An 18,800-nucleotide genomic window follows, 5' to 3' on the forward strand; every position below is an offset into this window, starting at 1 on the left:
TTAACCGACTGAGCCACCCAGGCACCCCTAAATGTTTATTTATTTTTGAGAGAGAGAGACAGACACAGAGTGCAAGCTGGGGAGGGGCAGAGAGAGAGGGAGACAAAGAATCTGAACCAAGCTCCAGGCTCTGAGCTGTCAGCACAGAGCCTCACAAACTGTGAGATCATGACCTGAGCCGAAGTCAGATGCTCAACCGACTGAGCCACCCAGGCGCCCTCCCACTGCATATTAACATAAAATGAAAAATAAAATTTTCTGAAACAAACGGACTTAGTGAGAAGAGTGGAATCATTTTACATTTTGCAATTCTCTTTAATACCTGGCGTAATCAATGAAGGCTGGAGGGGTACCTGGGTAGCTTATTTGGTTAAATGCCCCACTCTTGATTTGGGCTCAGGTCATGGTCTTGTGGTTTTTGAGTTTGAGCCCTGCATTGTCTCTGTGCTGATGGTGTGACGTCTGCTTGGGATTCTCTCTCTCATTCTCTCTCTGCCCCTCCCTGCCCCTCTCAAAATAAATATATAAGCTTTAAAAAAAACCAGATCAAGGCTGGATTCTTATCCACTTTATTCAGTTTGTTGTGCAGTGTTATTTTGGTTGAAGTATATGAAGAAAATACTGCTTTACACTGATAGTTGGAAAAGAAAAACATTTTTATAACCTTTTCAGATAATTGTATATATTCTTTGATATGGCTTCAAAATTTGACAAGTTAAAGGTTAGTTGCAGTGTAGAAACCAAAATGATACAGTGAACTTTCTGTACTCTGTTACATTAAAATTCCTAGGCTTGCCTTCTACTGTGAAAGGATATTTTACCTGTGTGTGATTTCATAATGTCATGCATTGGCATTTGGAAATATTGGTGGACTGAGTTATTCAGATCTTCCAACTGTTAACGTGTTCATGGTACATTAACAAAAAAATCACATAACTTTCCCCATTGAGCTCTTTGGAAATCCTTGAGTATTTTTAAAAATTATAGTTTTTGTTTGAAAGCCCAAATTATACCACTGGCAGCAAATACTGCCAATTGTTTTCCTTGAAGGGACAGTCACACGTGGTTTCTTTTTGAGAAAATGTCAGCCAAACACTCAAGTCCAAAAACGTAGCTTGTCTGTCTTTCTTTTAACAAAAATTAAGTTCTGTGAAAAAAAAAAAAAAAAGCAGCTCGTTCAGTTTCCACTTAAACGATTGCACAAATGCTCCTTGAGGCGATCACTGTTCTTCAGTACACAGAAGGGCTTTGGGGGACTGCCCACTTTGACACAGAGAATATTGGAAAGATGTGTATCCAGAGTTTGAAATGAATAAAATTAATATTTTATACAGCTTCATCAAGGACATTCCCAAATAGTACTTTTGTTTGTTTGCTTGCTTGCTTTGCTTTTATTATAAGTCTGTGGATAAGAGCACAATGACTCAAGGACAGTTTTATGTCCCTGCCCTGATTCATGTCAGGAATAAAAACTTTTACCCACCCTTCGTTCTGTATCATTAGTGCAAGTGTTAACATAGTAAGACAAATAATGTCTTAGAATTATTATGAAAACGATTTTGGCCTCATGAGCCTCTGAAATATCTAAGAGACCCCATAACATTCTTATTATGAGAACTACTATTCTAAAATGTGTACATTCCTATTTTTAGCTTAGTAACTGTAACTGTTGAGTTTTTGATAAACATATTTAAAGTTATATTTTATTTTTTTAAAGTTTAGTGTGTGTGTGTGTGTGTGTGAGAGAGAGAGAGAGAGAGAGAGAGAGAGAGAGAGAGAGAGAAGGCCAGAGAAGGAGGGAGAGAGAATCCCAAGCAGGCTCTGCACTGTCAGTGCAGAGCTCAATGCAGGGCTTGATCTCACTAACCCTGAGATTATGGCCTGAGCCAAAATCAAAAGTCAGATGCTTAACTGAGCCACCCAAGCACCCCTAAAGTTATTTTGTCTATCAACACCAAGAATTAATCATTATCCATTACTCTTCCTCTATACAAAGCAAGAATTTCAATATACTTTTAAAACAGCCACTCTCCTATTACTTCTCAGATATTTCATTCTAATTTGGTATTATTCTTTTTTTTTCTTTGTGAGCAAAATGAATACTACCTCAAATAATCCCAAGTGATCAAATAATTAAAATGAGAGTTTTCTTACCACCAAGGTGTATTCTCAGATAAACATTTTTAAAGTTTTTATTTAAATTCCAGTTAGTTAACATATAGTGTAATATTAATTTCAGGTATACAATATAGTGATTTAACACTTCCACCCACCATTTGGTATTATTCTTAACAATCCTTTCTTAGGGGCATAAATTTCATTTCCATGATCATAAATTATTTACAGTGAATTTAACATTTTACTGGTATATTTGATAACTGATTGCTGGGTTACTTTTCTTCCCTCCCCATCAGTGTCTTTTTTCACTTCAAATTGAGGAATAATTCTTTCAAAAGAGATGGATGAGCAGAAGAGGTTTTAAGTCCTTTTATGACGAAACAAGTCTTGATTTTGCATCACACAGAAATGATGGTTCGCTGTGTTCACTGTTCCCCCTTCAGACCCCTTTCTCTTGTCTTGCAGAATTTAGTGATGTAGACAGAAAGTGGACTGTTTGACTGGTTGTTTTTTGTTTTGTTTTGTTTTTGAAGGTGACTTAGTTCTTTTTCCATTTGTAGCGTTGTCATTTAATTTTCAACATAGAAGTTTTGGAGGATTGGGTAGACATGTTTCTTTTTATGGCCCCTTCCAGCACTCTGGAACCTTTAATTCTCAAGACTCAAGTTTTTCTTCAGCCAGAGAGCATTTTCTTCTCTTATTTCTCTGATTCTTTGCTTTTCCCTGTCATCGTTTTCATTGCTTTCTTCGGTTACTCCTGTTAATTGAACATTATATCCCTAAATCTGTTCTATATGTCTTTTCACTATGTCTTAGAGTTTCCTTTTATTCCTTAAAATTGACAAAATTCCTTGATTCGATCTCCCAGGTTATTAACTTTTTTTTACTCTTTTCAACTTAACCCTCATACAATTTTTTAAAAAAATTGCTGACATTATTTATCTTGTTCTGTGACATTTCCTTTTCATCATAACCTGTGTTTTCTTTGTAGGTGCAGTATCTTGTTTTTAACATTATTTTCTATATCCAACATTAATTATTTTCCTCATCGGTAAGCTGTTTTATTCATCGTGGGGCTGCTCTTTCATCCTCAGCTGGTTTCCTAAAATATCAAGTGATTTTTAGTTCTATCAAAAGTGAAGAGTCTGACTACTCACCTTTCAGAGCTGGCAGGATTTGTCAGCTGAGTGGAACGCACTCTTCTGGGGGTGGGGGTGGGGGTGCTGTTCTCTTAAATGGAAGGAGTGGCCACAGGTGTTGTGGGTACCTGGAAGATTCCTTTGTGTTCATACAAGTGAGGTCCGAGGGAGTAAGGTGGGGATTGAATCATTAGATTTTCCTGTTTCAGGCTGAATTCTTTTCTTTGTTCTCATTTGGTAGTTTGAAATTCCTGTAGGCATTTAACCAAGTTATTTCTCTCTCTGGTCCTAGGGCCCCCCCAAAGGCTAACTCCTTGTGTATTTAACAAGTGAATGCTGTGTCTAGTTCCTCTGGCACACCGTAGAGGGACTGGCTTGGTCATGGATGCTGAAGACGCGCAGTTAGAGTTTTCTGGGCTCAGTGGAAAAACCAGTTCTCGCTTCTTCATTAACCCCTCCTGCCCCAGAGCTGGGGTGCAGCCTTCTTGATTTTGATTTCTCTTCTATGCCAATCCCTTTTGCTTTCTATCTTCTTGAATTGCACTAAAATTTCTGTTCCCATGTTGGCTATACACATGATTACCTCTCTCACTTGAGGGAAACCTTTGAGGTACAAGTACACACACAGAATGGTTTGAGGTGGAAGTCTGTCCCGCAGCCTTATAAGAGGCTTTTGTGTTTTATTTTTTTCTGCTAGAGATTTGAGCCTTGTAAGTTCCTCCAAAGAACTGATTCCCCTTTTAACTTGTAAAGTTAATATGGTTTAAAAATAATTTTTTCCTGTAGAAATGTGTTATTTTTGGTTGTTATCTACATACAGTGTTTCCAATATGTTCTAATTATTTAACTTCTATTTCTATCATGTCAATTATTTAACATTTTTCACAGGCCATTTAAAAACAGATGACCTCGGGGCGCCTGGGTGGCTTAGTCGGTTGGGCGTCCGACTTTCGCTTAGGTCATGATCTCGCTGCTCGTGGGTTCGAGCCCCGCATCGGGCTCTGTGCTGACTGCCAGCTCAGAGCCTGGAGCCTGTTTCAGTCTGTGACTCCCTCTCTCTCTGACCCTCCCCTGCTCACACCGTCTCTCTCTCTCTCCTAGAAATAAATAAAACATTAAAAAAAAAAAAATCTAAGGGGCGCCTGGGTGGCTTAGTCGGTTAAGCGTCCGACTTTCGCTTAGGTCATGATCTCGTGGTTCGTGGGTTCGAGCCCCGCGTCGGGCTCTGTGCTGACTGCCAGCTCAGAGCCTAGAGCCTGTTTCAGTCTGTGACTCCCTCTCTCTCTGACCCTCCCCTGCTCACACCGTCTCTCTCTCTCTCATAGAAATAAATAAAAATATTTTTAAAAAATTAAAACAAAAAACAAAAAACAAAAAACAGGTGACCTCTAGCCAGGTCAAACTAAAGGTGAATAAGGAGGAATTTCTTCCCTTCCCCACACCCCTACAATTTATTTGTGTTGCTTGATATGAGATGCAGCCTGCAGAATATTTTAGCACACTGTAAATCTACAAGTAATTGAAACGTGTTTTCTGTGTTTTCAAGGACTGTATAGTCTTCCATTTTGCACGATTTCTCTAGAACTCTGAATTTGGACACCATCTCATTTATTTCCGTGTAAAAAATCCCCTATCATGTAGCACCCTTGTATCCAGTCTGTTTTCTAGTTCCTTCTTTTCAAGTAACTTTTCTTTTTTCTTCTAATTTTGATAATAGAGCCTGGTCAAGAATTGGCAAAAAGGAAGGATGCTTAAGAGCTCAGACTCTGGGATGCAGTTCTGGTCTAAGCTGACTTCTGTGTGACCCTGGGCAGTTTCCTTAGCACTCTCTGCCCAATGTCTTCATCTGTGCACAGGGCATTGTTACTATTCCTGACTTTAAGGCTATTATAAGTTATAAATGGTAACCCATGTTAGGGGCTTAGAAAGCATATCTGGCATTTCCTAGTTGCTCATTAAGTACCTGTGACTTAATATTATTAAACACTTTGATCTTTTATGAGCACTATTTGAAAAATGTAAAAAACAAGTGGCTCCCAGGTGGCTCTGTCAGTTAAATGTATGACTTCGGCTCATGTCATGATCTCACAGTTTGTGAGGGGGTGGGAGAAGGAGGGTGGGGGACAGGTATTATGTGTCAACCAGTGAATCAGCATATTTTGCAATGAGTATATCTAAAATGGAACTATCTTAATTTCAGTAAACATAAGTTTGTTTTATAGTTTTTTAATTTTAAAGACTATGCATTTTACATGGTGGAAGTCATCAAAATATTTTTGCTGAATTAATTGGATCCTCTCTTTTTAAGACATAACCATCACCAACGTGAAGATTATCAATATCACCCCAGGCCTCTGGATTCACTTCATTTCCCTTGAATTCTATATGGCTTAGGTCAAGGGTAAAGGTTACAGTCATTAAGAACAAGTGTGCAATGTAGATCCTTCCTAATAAATTTCAACTCTTGCTCTAACATGGAAACTATCTGCTATCTCTTGTGATTTGCATCTAGCAAGGACCAAATGGAGAGATGTTACTGAAGGTGGACAGCAGTGAAATGACTAACATTGTTGGCATTTAAATTGTGACATTAACTCTGGCTAGGACCATGGGCTGGTCAGTTTCCATTTGCAAGTATTATTCTGTCAATGGAGAAAATGCCAAGATTCCAGAAGAATGAATAATTGTCACTTCTTGAAACTTTGCTCTTAAGTTTAGAGTCTGAATATGGCTGAAGTGATTATATGCCAGTAATCAGCTACAAGATATTGAAGTAGATGAAGACTAACCCCCGAGTTCTGAACACTCAGTATAAGATAAGATATTCTATGTGGAGAACAGAATTCACATTTTCTCAAGATAAAGGCTGTGTGTGTGTGTGTGTGTGTGTGTGTGAGAGAGAGAGAGAGAGAGAGAGAGAGAGAGAGAGAACAAGAAAGAGATATGAATGGGGAGGATGGAGGGGGAGACTGAAATAGAGACTATAGCACGAAATCCTGTGAATTTTATAAAAACTTCACTTCTTAGAGAGAAGGAAGTGGCTTGTCTTGGGTGGAAAAATTCTTTTATCCCCACCTTAAGTCAATGTTGAGAATGATGGACAACAGGTAGGTGTAAAGGCCCATGAATTTCGGACCTTTGCTGATTGAGTTTTAGTCTTCCTCTTGTTTGCTTCTGGTCTGCATGTAAATCTGCTTGGTTTCCTAGTGATGCAGCTCACGTTTAAGGAGAATAGAAGAATGAATCCTCAATTTATTTAATTTGAAGGTGACAGGAGGTGAGAGAAAGAGTTTAGATATGATCAATACTTGTTAAATTAAATTTACAGTTAAGGCAGGGAGCCTGGGTGACTCAGTCGGTTGATCTGCTGACTTCAGCTTAGGTCATGATCTTGTGGTTCGCAAGTTCGGGCCCTGTGTCAGGCTCTGTGCTGACAATTCGGAGCCTGGAACCTGCTTTGGATTCTGTGTCTCCTTCTGTCTCTCTCCCTCCCTCGCTCATGCTCTGTCTCTGCCTCTCTCAAAAATGAATAAACATTAAAAATTTTTTTAAACTTACAATTAAGGCAACTTACATTTATCAACTTTACAAATATGCTATACATTGATTTTATGAAAACATGAAAAATCGAGCTACCGTCCTCCCCCATTCCCTTTATAGTACTTGAAACTGCAACTCATATATACTTAAATGTCCTAGGAGGATGATTCCATGGGGCTACAATATGGACTGAAGAGGGGAAAGTTGAAGGATAGGGAGACTAGCTGGAGGTGTGAAGAGATAAGACTAAAGCTGGGATGGTGGGTCTGGTAACTGACTTTGTATAAGGGACAAAGAGAAATAACAAAAGCTAGAATGTACCTAGCTTTTACACTGCTTCTATATTTAATTCTGACAAAAATACTAGGCAGTGCATATTATTTTACTTCACTTGAAGTATATCTAGATTTTACAAGTGAGGAAACTGATGCACAGAAAGATGAGCTAACTTGTCCAGGGTTATACAGGATTCGTACCCAGGCAGTATGGCTCCTGAGTGTATCTTTTAAACCAGTACACAAGATTTGGTTCTAGATGACCAGAGACAGACAATGGTGAGGAGTGCCCAACTGAGAAGTGATGATTAGCTTAGTTTTGGACCTGTTGAGTTTTCAGTTGATAACAGAGCATCTGAGCAGAAAGTGCAGAACTGGGTCTCTGGCAATACACATCTGTTAGTCATTAAGGTAGAAGATCAGTGAAAGTCACTAGAATCAACAATGGAGATAAAAAAGCAAAGGCTTCAGGATGATCAGAGTTAGAGGAATAAAAGGAGAATTGAGGTGGGGTAAAACTGGGAATGAATGACTGGCTGCAGAGGAGACCCGCTTTTTCCCACTGTCTTGGAAACCAGGCAAGGCAAGATTCTACAGAAGTAGGAAATGGCTGAGAAAATTCGAGGAGATTAAAAACTGACAACAGACAGTTGGATTTTGAACAGAGGTCATTGATAGAATCAGTTCTAAAGAGAAGTCATACTAATGTGATTATTATATATATTATTATATTACTATTAGTAAACTACTATTTATTGAACTATTTATCTGTAATGTGCCAGCCACTTTATTTGTAAATTTCTGAGTTATTCCTTTAGAACAGCTCTCAAACACTGATATCATGTTACGGGTGAAAAATATGGAAGCTCAAAGAAGGAAAGTAACTCATCTAAATTCAATAGATGACAAAACAAATTAAAACTGAGATTTAGGGGAGCCTGGTGGCTCAGCCCATTGAGTGTTGAGTGTCCGACTTCGGCTCAAATCATGATCTCATGGTTTGGAGCTCAAGTCTCACTATCGGCTCGCTGCTGTCAGTGCAGAGCCCGCTTCGGATCCTCTGTCCCCCTCTCTCTGCCACTCCCCCAATCATGTTCTTTCTCTCTCTCAAAAATAAACATTAAAAAAACCCAACAACATAAAAGACTGACATTTATTCAGCCCCCAAACCATTCTCCCTCTGGATTGACAATCCCCCCTACAACAACAACAACAAAGGAAACCAAAACAAAAAAGACAAAAATCGGTGTCTTCCCGGGAGTTATGAAAGAAATGGAGGATGAGAAATGGATCAAAAGTGATAATTTGTGTGGCTGTGTCACATCCTCATTTTTGTTTTGCGGTCCGAAGTGAAATGGATCTGTGTCTGGATTTCTTGGCCATTACTACACATATTTTTAGAAGGGAAAGATGTGTGCTGCCGCTTTGCGTGCTCCTCTCTAGCAAAGCATTCCTGCATTAGGCTCTCGGTAAGGCTTGTGGGGGATGGTAGATTGCCTCTGGCAGAGTGTGATGTGGAGCTTTTCCTGACTCCGTGTCAAGATCTCAGTCGCAAGGCCGCATGACTGCCCCACCTCTTCACTGCTTCCGGCCGGCCGATGACTCATCTCAACTGTTCTCCCAACATCCACAAAGTAAAATAGTGGATTGAAGAAACAAATGAGAACAGAAAGTTATATGTGCGATCTCATGTGGTCTTTAGCCTGGCTGTGAATGCTCTCAGGTATGAAACTAAACTTTTCTCCAAAGAAGGCCCAGGGATCAAGTTTATGGTTACTGTTTGGCTACCCAGAACATGCCATACCTAACGCTATAGAAAGACTATTTAAAAAGTTAACCAGAGCCGCAGGGGAACTACCATTCCAAAAGAACATAGGTGAAAATCAGCTTCAGAGTTAGAAACTTTGGTAAAATCTGCTCTGTGAAACTTTCCTTTCTTTACAAGTCTACATTTTTGCTTAGCGTATCATTGATTATTCTGTTTTTATTAAACCAAGCTTTATTCAACAATGTTCTGTACCAGAGAGATTATAATCTATGAAGCCAAATAACAAAGTCATTCTGCAGTTATAGGAAAGAACATAAAAGGCTCCTTTGGCCACCAAAAGTGTAAAAAGAAACAGCTAGTAAAGTTGTGCTTTCCCAGAATATGTCTTTACCCTAATCATGTAAGGATTCATCAATCATTTCATTGTAGGGGAAAGGCTGACGAATCTAAATTTATGAGTGAAGATTTGTGCCAGGAACCAATGAAATCAGCAATCCAGAAGATCCAGCAGGAAGGAAGAGGGAGGAGGGACATTAAGAAGGAAGACTGGAAGAAAAATCAGGACACCACTTAGTGTAAACTATGAGTTGGCTCTTATCCTTCAGCCTGGCACTTCCTGTTAAAGTTTTGGAAATTAGCCAGTTCTGTAATTAACACCTTCCTCCTCCCAGCAATATATGCTTCTCTCAGTCATCAAAGAGAATAAGATCCAAATCTTTTTCAATGATGAGGTCACTGCAAATGACATGAAGCTCTTCATTCATTCCTGTAGGACTGAGCATTTTAGGTGTTGAAACATTTAAGTGTGCATGATTGCTGGACCCTGCTGGACACAGATTAGGTTTCACAATTTGCTGCTTCATCCTTTAAGTAGTGGGATCAGCTAGGGTGGCCCCAGCTAAACAACTATAGAAGGGGTGGTGGTGGCATTGCCACACCTGGGCTGACCACCTCTACCCTCTTGATAATCCCCAGAGGCCTCATTTCTTGCACTTACAGACCCTTAAGATGTCACCAACATTTCTGTCCCCGAATCCAACCGTATCCTATAAAAATTAGTAATTTTCACAACACGAAAATGCTATTTTAGTATTAGACTAGAATATATAAATTCCTCTAGCTGACTCCAGAATGAATACAAATGAGCTCCTTTTGTCAGAAAATTCCATTATTCAGAATTACCAAAATCTTCTTCACTTTAACAAATCTTTCCCGCATCTGCCCATTTCAGCATTGACCAACACATTCCCACCTTCACGTCTTTGTAGAAACTCTGGCTCCTCCTCCCTCCTCCAAATAGGTTCATCTCCTCTGTCACACGCCCTTTCTCAGGCTCATCGCTCTTCTAATGTGGGTACTTTCTCTCCTCCACTGGACTCCAAGCTGTGTGGGCAATGGGACAGGGTCTGTCTCGTTTGTCACTGCATCCTCAATGACTGGTGTAAGTTCTCAGTAAAAGCTAAGTGAAATCTTTGGTTTCCCTCTAATTAATGATTATCTTTAACACTTTAAAAAAATGTTTCTTTATTTATTTTGAGAGAGAAAGAGTGTGTGAGGGACAGAGAGGGAGGGTGAGAGAGAGAGAGAGAGAGAGAGAGAGAGATAGTCTCAAGCAGGCTCTGTGCTGACAGCGCAGCTCGATCCCATGACTGTGAGATCATGATGGGAGCCAAAATCAAGAGTCAGAGGCTTAACCAACCAAGTGTCCCAGGTGCCCCTATCTTTGACACTTTTAAGTTGTAATCGACTCTACCAAAAATTGGTGCACCTACAAACTTTAGAGGAGCAATGAACTGTGCACTGACGGTAGTACCTGTAATTTGTATAGCAGTGTGCAGTTTACAGAGCTCTATTTTATCCATTTTCTATCTGCTTCTCACAATCACATTGTGAGATAAGTAGGGTAGGCCTTGCTGTCCTTATTTAAGGCATGCAAAAGCTGAAACTCAGAGTTCTCTACCTTTGTAAGTGGTGGGCAAGGACTCCCTTCCAGCCCGCATGCCAGTCCATGCCACCACACTGCCTAATGCTCAGCAAATTCTTCCACTAGGCGTTTTCTCCTTTACTTCCAGAAACATCATTATACAATTTTAATCCACTTCATTTGTGATTGGGTCAGTATTCTCTCTCTCTTCCCAATCCGTTGTTTTACCAAACCGCTGACATAGAGTTGAAATCAGGAGCCTGGAAACTATCTAGCCTAGAATTCCACTCTACTAAATGTGGATTTCCCACTCTATTCCCTGATAGATCTTACCAATGACACTGTCATTTTCTGATCTCATACCAGTGCATGGCACCATGTCAACACGGAGAGGGCCCTCGACACGGTCCGTGTCAAGAGTGCACACTGCTTCTCTGTCACAGAGTGAGCTGAGAGACCATCTACCCCTGGAAGGGCCTGTATGAGTGTCAGCAGAAAAGTACCTCTGTTAGAACTGAGTGACCATAGAGGACCCACAGTGGCTAGATTTCCATTTATTAATTCAGGTATTGCCTTCACCAGTCTTGTCACTTGTCCATGCTGTGTTACTATGTGTTACAGCTGTTATTGAAATACAATATGTCATCCTTAGATTTTGTTCTGTTTCAATGAGCAAACAATAGAAGGCCAGGAGACAAGTGCCAAAGCCTTTCCAGGCGCCTGTAACTTGTCAGCCGGGGTCCTGGCCCAGGGAGCTGCTGAGGACTGTCGTGGTATTTGGGTGTTTGAGTCATTGTCACATCCTCTGTAAGAAATTACCTTGTCAAGTTCAATTTTTACCCAAGTTTGGCTTGGCTAGGATTGATAAATGACTCCAACCCCTTTCTGTCTCTGCTGAAAATTCTCCACGGGCACCTGGGTGGCTCAGTTGGTTAAGCATCCGACTTTAGCTCAGGTCATGATCTCACGGTTGGTGGGTTTGAGCCCCACATCACGCTCTGTGCTGACAGCTCAGAGCCTGGAGCCTGCTTTGGGTTCTGTGTCTCCCTCTCTTTCTGCCCCTGCCCCGCTTGCACTCTATCTCTCTCTCAAAAATAAATAAACGTTAAAAATTAAAAAAAATTTTTTTCCAGGTACTCTACGCACTCTCCATGAGGATTTTATAACTTGGAACTTCTGTGTCACTGAAATATAGTAGGATTCTGTGGCAACCGAGGGTTCACATAGAGTCTGTGTCATTACTGTTACTTCGTATCGTTATCATGCAGCGTGTCTACAATATGCCTTATTTACAAAGTAGTTATACTGCCATTTTAATGAAGAGACGTGGACTGGTGTATAATTTGCAAACAATTTCAAATGTAGATTAAACTAGATAAAAGTTTTTAGTAATCGTTTGTATTGATTCTATTTCATGTACTGCACATATTTGTTTATAATTAGAACTCAGAGAGTTCAATGAAACCTGCTTCCTCACAGGGTCACACATATTCTAACATTCCTTAATGAGAGCAATCAAATAAAAATGATTTGGCTTCTAGAACGTCAGAAGATGAAAAACCCAAGTGTGAAGGGGATCCACTTATAATACTCATACAACCTTGTAAAGACCATTATTACTTCTCAGGGTCACAGAGGCTTTTTAAATGCAACGTGACAGCCACTTTAGTGTTAACCTGCCCTTCTCCACTCTGGGGGAGCGCAGATTAACCATACAATGTATGTATTTTTGGTGGATAAAGGATCATTTCTCTTATAATGAGCCTCACATTTCTCTTGCTTTCAAGTACCAAACGACTGGTGGCCTTAGTGCCCATGCCCAGTGACCCTCCGTTCAATACCCGAAGAGCCTACACCAGTGAGGATGAAGCCTGGAAGTCGTATCTGGAGAACCCCCTGACGGCAGCCACCAAGGCGATGATGAGCATTAATGGCGACGAGGACAGTGCCGCTGCCTTGGGGCTGCTGTACGACTACTACAAGGTAGACCCCGCAGCCCCGCCGGCTCCCCTTCCTGTCCCCAGAGACCCCCCTGGTTGGCGGATGGAGGGGGGAGAACATAGTAGTTCCGAGATCACTTCGGAACTCAGCCTGTTCTGTTTTCACTGCCTCCCTGCTTTCCCTTCGCTGAAGCAGAGCCTCACCACCCACCCAGAGGAAGTTTTCAGTTTGGGGTAATTACTTCTGTGCCCTCTGTTCACATGCATTTATATTATCTGCATGTAATTCCTCCTTCATACCATATTGCAAATATTTCTTTGCTGCCATCTTCACTTTATGATTTTTGGTGAATGAGAATATGACGGGACGCCTGGCCAGCTCAGTTGGTAAAGCAAGTGACTCGATCTCAGGGTTGTTAGTTCAAGCCTCACGCTGGGCGTAGAGATTACTTAAAAAAAAAAAAAAAAAAAAGGAGTTGAGTGGCTATACTGTAATTTAGTCATCACTCAGTTATTGGGCATTTAAGCTGCTTTTAAATTTGTCATTTTTTAGGATAATAGAAACTTTTTTTTTAAATTTAAATTCAAGTGAGTTAATATACAGTGTGGTCTTTGCTTCAGGAGTAGAACCCAGTAATTTATCTCTTATATCTGACATGCAGTGCTCATCCCAGAAAGTGCCCTCCTTAATGCCCATTCAGAGTTTCTAGATTTATTGATATTTTAGCTTCATAAGGACTACTCCAATGAGTGCCTTGTGGTAGACTTTTGCAGCAATTCCAAAACCCAAATTTGTGTTTACCCTTGTTTCCATGTGTTTTGATGGGTACTAAATACTCATTTTGAAAAATCCTTGAAACAAAATGAATATAATTCCCTTACTTTACAAAAATACCTGCCATTCAATGCCTTCAAAATAAGACTATTTCAGGAAACCAAACAGGAAACAGTGGTCTATCTCTTAGGCAGGATGACCTGTTCCCTGAGCACTGGTGAAGTGTAAAAAATCAACAAGTATTTACTGAATGAGATTTACTGCCAGCTTAGATTGTGAACACCATTGGCCTGGGTTGGGAATTGGCACAAAGGTGACAATGGCTGTGTTTATTTTGCTGGCTGGGCACAGTGTACGCTTTATTTTCGAACAAGAACCGAATCCCTGCCGCCCCCCGCCCCCCCATCTGAGATCACCCAAGAGGAACAATTTTCCTTTTAGTTGGCTTTAACCTCTTCCTATTTTCCTCCCTGTTTCTTGCTCTCTGTGCCCTCCCAGCTCTCCACGGTTGCACATTGTGTTGTTCCCTTTCTCTGTCCTACACCAGAGTTCTCCTACTTTCCAAGGAGCTCCCACCGCTAGAGTGACCCTGACGTAATCACTTGGGTCATTACAGCTTCCTTTTGTGGCTTTTATAACGACATTAATATGTTAGTAGTTTGGTAAGACATTGAAGAACTATATTAAGATATGTTTTGAAGCAATATATTGTTCTAATTTTTTCAAAATAGATTTTATTCCATCATGGTGTGGTGGAGTCATTTCAGATAGTTGTATCAGATGGTAATTCCTTTGCATTAAAAGAGAAGTATACCTCCAAACCAAATAATTAGTGATTTATGAAAGCAATGTAATTTATGAAAACAGTGTATTTTATTTACAATATAGGTGCAGAGGATAATTACTAGTAAATGAGGTACCTAGTTACCTCTCCTCTTTCATATTTTTAATATTTAAAAGAAAACTGAATCATTGCTGTCTGTAAATATATGAGAAGCAGAGTAAGGAGTTTATATAAAAACTCAATTTGTTGTCAAGTCTATAACTCTGTTGAACTATCATTTTTCCTGATTGATTTACTATTTTAGGATATAAAAATTTTTTAAATGCTTTTATTTATTTTTGAGAGAGAGAGAGAGAGAGAAAGTGCAAGCAGGGGAGGTTAGAAAGAGAGGGAGACACAGAATCCGAAGCAGGCTCCAGGCCTTGAGCTGTCAACACAGAGCCCGGTGTGGGGCTCAAACTCACGAACCACGAGTTCATGACCTGAACCAGAGTTGGATGCTTAACTGACTGAGCCACCTAGGCGTCCCTAGGATATAAAAGTTTTCAATAAAATGGTTTCTGAGACTGTGTGGACAAGTAGAGTTACACGGATCCTTTTATGTCACACAAACTTGATTATGTCTTTGCTTGAAACATTTTAAACATTGAAGAATTAGTCTTGTTTCCCAAAACTGTGTCCAAGTGATCATTTTCAGGCCTGAGCTCTCTGACATTCACAACTTATATATACTGGTATTAAAGTTACAGCAGAGTTAAACCTACTTTGAGGATAGACCTTCTTTTGTGTAAAGTAAAATATCAATGAAAAATAAAGAGATTCTATTTTTTGAGTGTAAGCTTTGGGAAGTTAAATTATTATTGTAACAATTGCTGTCCTATTATCACTTAAATTCGATAGATTTTTTTTATACCGCTTTGGAAGTGCTAATTGATTCTTTTTGTAAAATACACCATTTTCCTCACTCCTAAAGTTGGACTATATCGCCCCTCAGGGGACAGTAATGAGGAGTGTGTGTGATACGCAGTAGACACTCAAGAAATGGTGACCCCTGTCCTTGGAAACTGCAAAGGCATATCTTGGTATAGTAGTTCAAACATTTCAAAGTCTTTTCATGTACATTTTTAAACTGTCACCACAGGATCGCCACAGCAAAGCCCATCAGGTTTTATATTCTATAGGTCAGGCAACTAAGTGGGATTTATTCAAGGTCAAAAGACAATCCTGTAAATTTCCTCATATCCATTCTATTGCACTGTCCATGTTAATCTGAGGGGCTTCCATAACAGAATACCACAGACTGGGTGGCTTAAACAACAGAAATTTATTTTCTCAGTTCTGGGGCTGGAAGTCCAAGATCAAGGGGCTTGCAGGGTTGATGTCTGGTGAGGCCTCTCTTCCTTCCTGAATGCAGATGGCTGCCTCCTGGCTGCGTCCTTATATGGCCTTTTCTCTGTGTGTATGTCTTTGTGGTGTCTCTTCTTTTTCTTATAAGGACATCAGTCTTATTGGTCTAGGGCCCCAGTGTTATGGCCTTAATTAACCTTGATTACCTCCTGCAAATCCATGTCTCCAAGTACAGTCACATTGGGAGTTAGGGCTTCGACACACAAACTTTGAAGGGAAACCATTCAGTTCATAACACTGTCCACCACTAGAAATTGTCCTTTTTTTAATGTTAATTTTATTTTTGAGAGAGAGACAGAGCACGAGTGGGGGAGGGGCAGAAAGAGAGGGAGACAGAGATCCGAAGCAGGCTCCAGGCTCTGACCTGTCAGTGCAGAGCCCAATGTGGGGCTTGAACTCATGAACCATGAGATCATGACCTGAGCAGAAGTCGAATGTGCAACCAGCTGAGCCACCCCAGCACCCAGAAATTTGCTTTTTTTGAACCCCGTTTAAAGATGGGTTAAAATTTTTAAAAATCCATTCAAAGCTTTTTAAATGGGATCTATTAAAGATAGCCAAATTGCTAAAATCCTCAAAAGTTAGGGGCTCAAATATTAGCCTAGTTTTATATCCTGTTCAAGCTACCCATCAATAGCTTCCAAGTCAAGTGTGAACTTTTGATGAATTTCAAGCATGACAGAAAACATAATAGATTCCATTAGTTAATTAACTTTAAAAGTGGTTTGACTCACTGTATCTTACTTCATTTTCCCCTGAAGGAAAGGTGGTTCATAATTATCTGATTACAGCTCTGTGAAAGTAGCTTCTTTGGCTAGTTGGTTCCTATCTATTTTGTTGACTGTATAACTCTGGAAACCAGTTTGTTGGTTGGCTTGTTTGTGCATTCATATAGCCATCTATTTATACTTCTGTCCATCTGTATATCCATCAGTCCATCCATCCATCCATCCATCCATCCATCCAACTGTCCATCCGTCCTTCTGTCCTTCCATCCTTCCAACAAATATTCACTACTGTGACCATCCAACAATGGTGATAGATATGGAGGTGGAATGGGTATCCAATAGGCTGAAAGAAGGAGCACTGCATGTTTGAGATACAGTGTGACTATATGCATGGCAGTGATGGGGGCCACCCAAGTTGAGGTGGAGGGTTTTTTGGAGCCATGTTCTCAAAAGTAATGGGAGGCACTGCAGAATCTTATGTAAGAGCATAATGGGATTAGACTTGCATTTTTAAGGTCAGTCTGGATCTTCTTAATGGATTTTCAGGGACTAAGTGAAGGAGAAGAAAGACTATTTAGGAGGCTGATGCAGTAGCCCAGGGAAGAGATGTTGGAGGCTGAACCAGGAGGCAAGCATCCAGAGGAAAGTGGGTGGATTTGAGTCACACAAGATTTAGCGTAAATGTCTTCAAGACTCATATTAAAGCATGTATCAGAATTTCCTTTCCTTTTAAGGCTGAATAATATTCCACTGTATGTATATGTCATATTTTGTTTATTCATTCATCTGTAGATGGACATTTGGGTTGTTTCCATCTTTTGGCTACTGTGAATAATGATGCTTGAATGTTTATATTTTTATGTTTCTCTGTCATCTTCAGTTGACGATAGGAGCTATGTTTCATTCACCTCATTTCTTTTTTTTTTTTTTTAATGTTTATTTTTGAGAAAGACAGACAGAGAGAGACACACACAAAGCATGAGCAGGGGAGGGGCAGAGAGAGGGAGACACAGAATCTGAAGCAGGCTTCAGGTTCTGAGCTGTCAGCACCGAGCCCAATGCAGGGCTCAAACCCACGAACTGTAAGATCATGACCTGACCTGAAGCTGGACGCTTAACCAACTGAGCCACCCAGGTGCCCCTTGACCTATTTTTTGAAAAATTTTTTATGTTTATTATTGAGACAGAGAGAAACGGAGCATGAGTGGGGAATGGGTGGAGAGAAAGGGAGACACAGAGTCGGAAGCAGGCTCCAGGCTCTGAGCTGTCAGCACAGAGCCCAATGTAGGGCTTAAACCCATGAACCGTGAGATCATGACCTGAACTGAAGTCGGACGCTTAACCAACTGAGCCACCCAAGTGCCCAAAATTGACTTATTTTTATTTAGTAAATATTATAAAGTATTAGATACTTCAAGTACTTTGAAAAGTTAACTCGTTTAATTTTCCTGAAAAACACTGAGAGTCATAGGACTGCCATTAAGCATGGTTTACCAAGGGGGAAAGTGGGGCAGAATTTAGTTAGTGGTAGAGTTGAGGTTTGAACCCAGACAGGTCTGAGTCTTGACTGGTAGCCACCTTGCTATGCTGTCTCCCTCATTCATCTGACTGGCTTGCATATGTATCCAGGTGAGTGGAAACTGTAAGAACTTATAGAAGAATCCAGAAGAGGGATGCTTCTCATAAAAGCTCTTTTCTGTCAAAATAGTGAGGGCTGCATTTGAGTGTAAAGGTGTTTGGCTAGCACAAAGATGTGGAGATGTAGCAAAAACAAACCCCCCACACCCCAAAATGTAAACAAACAAAACATCCATCCATCCAACCAATCAATCAACCAAATCGAAGCCCACTATTCATGTGTTTGGAAATGATGGCAGAGATATGTGAATGACCCATGCTGCAGTAGAGTGATTGATTGGTGGTCAGAAATGCAGCCCACAGGGCTTTCTTTCCTCTAGTAGTATTTTTCAATAACCTTTCAGGTGATGTGTTGGCATTGTGGTTGCAAAGACAATACTAAAAGTGCATTAGAAGAAAAATTGTGGAAGCAAAGCTATAAACTCTATGGGGATGGTGGTTAAAGGCTGGTCCAGATATATTAGATGCTGCTTTCCAGCTAGGTAGTGTAGCCCCATGTCTAGTTTGCTTTCTTCTGTGTCAGCACCTAAAGTCCCTCATCAGAGCGGAGGGTCAGCCCCTGTTCATTAACAGGATGCTTGTTCTAAATGCATGATGATTTCTGTCATCTCCAGGGTCCAGATTCACCATTCGCTAAAGGTGCTCTTTTCCTCTCATTCACTTCCAAGGTGGGGCAGGCTAGGACAGTGGTCAGGTCCATGCAGACCTGTGTCAGCAGTGCACAGCGAATCATGATCATTATGGCCTTCTGGTTATCATCACCG

General features: G+C 40.4%; 1 protein-coding gene across 3 annotated transcripts in view; it reads left to right on the forward strand.

Annotated features, from left to right (window-relative positions):
* GRHL2 (grainyhead like transcription factor 2) overlaps nt 1-18,800 on the forward strand; it is a 170,802-nt gene that overhangs the window by 39,381 nt on the left and 112,621 nt on the right. For all 3 annotated transcript variants that reach the window (XM_039233823.1, XM_039233824.1, XM_039233825.1), the window contains exon 2: nt 12,552-12,747. In XM_039233823.1, the coding sequence (XP_039089754.1) occupies nt 12,552-12,747 (196 nt within the window). The remainder of the gene's footprint in view (nt 1-12,551; nt 12,748-18,800) is intronic.

The sequence above is a fragment of the Hyaena hyaena genome, unplaced genomic scaffold (assembly GCF_003009895.1).
Source record: "Hyaena hyaena isolate Hyena2069 unplaced genomic scaffold, ASM300989v1 scaffold_79, whole genome shotgun sequence".
Lineage (NCBI taxonomy): Eukaryota > Metazoa > Chordata > Mammalia > Carnivora > Hyaenidae > Hyaena > Hyaena hyaena.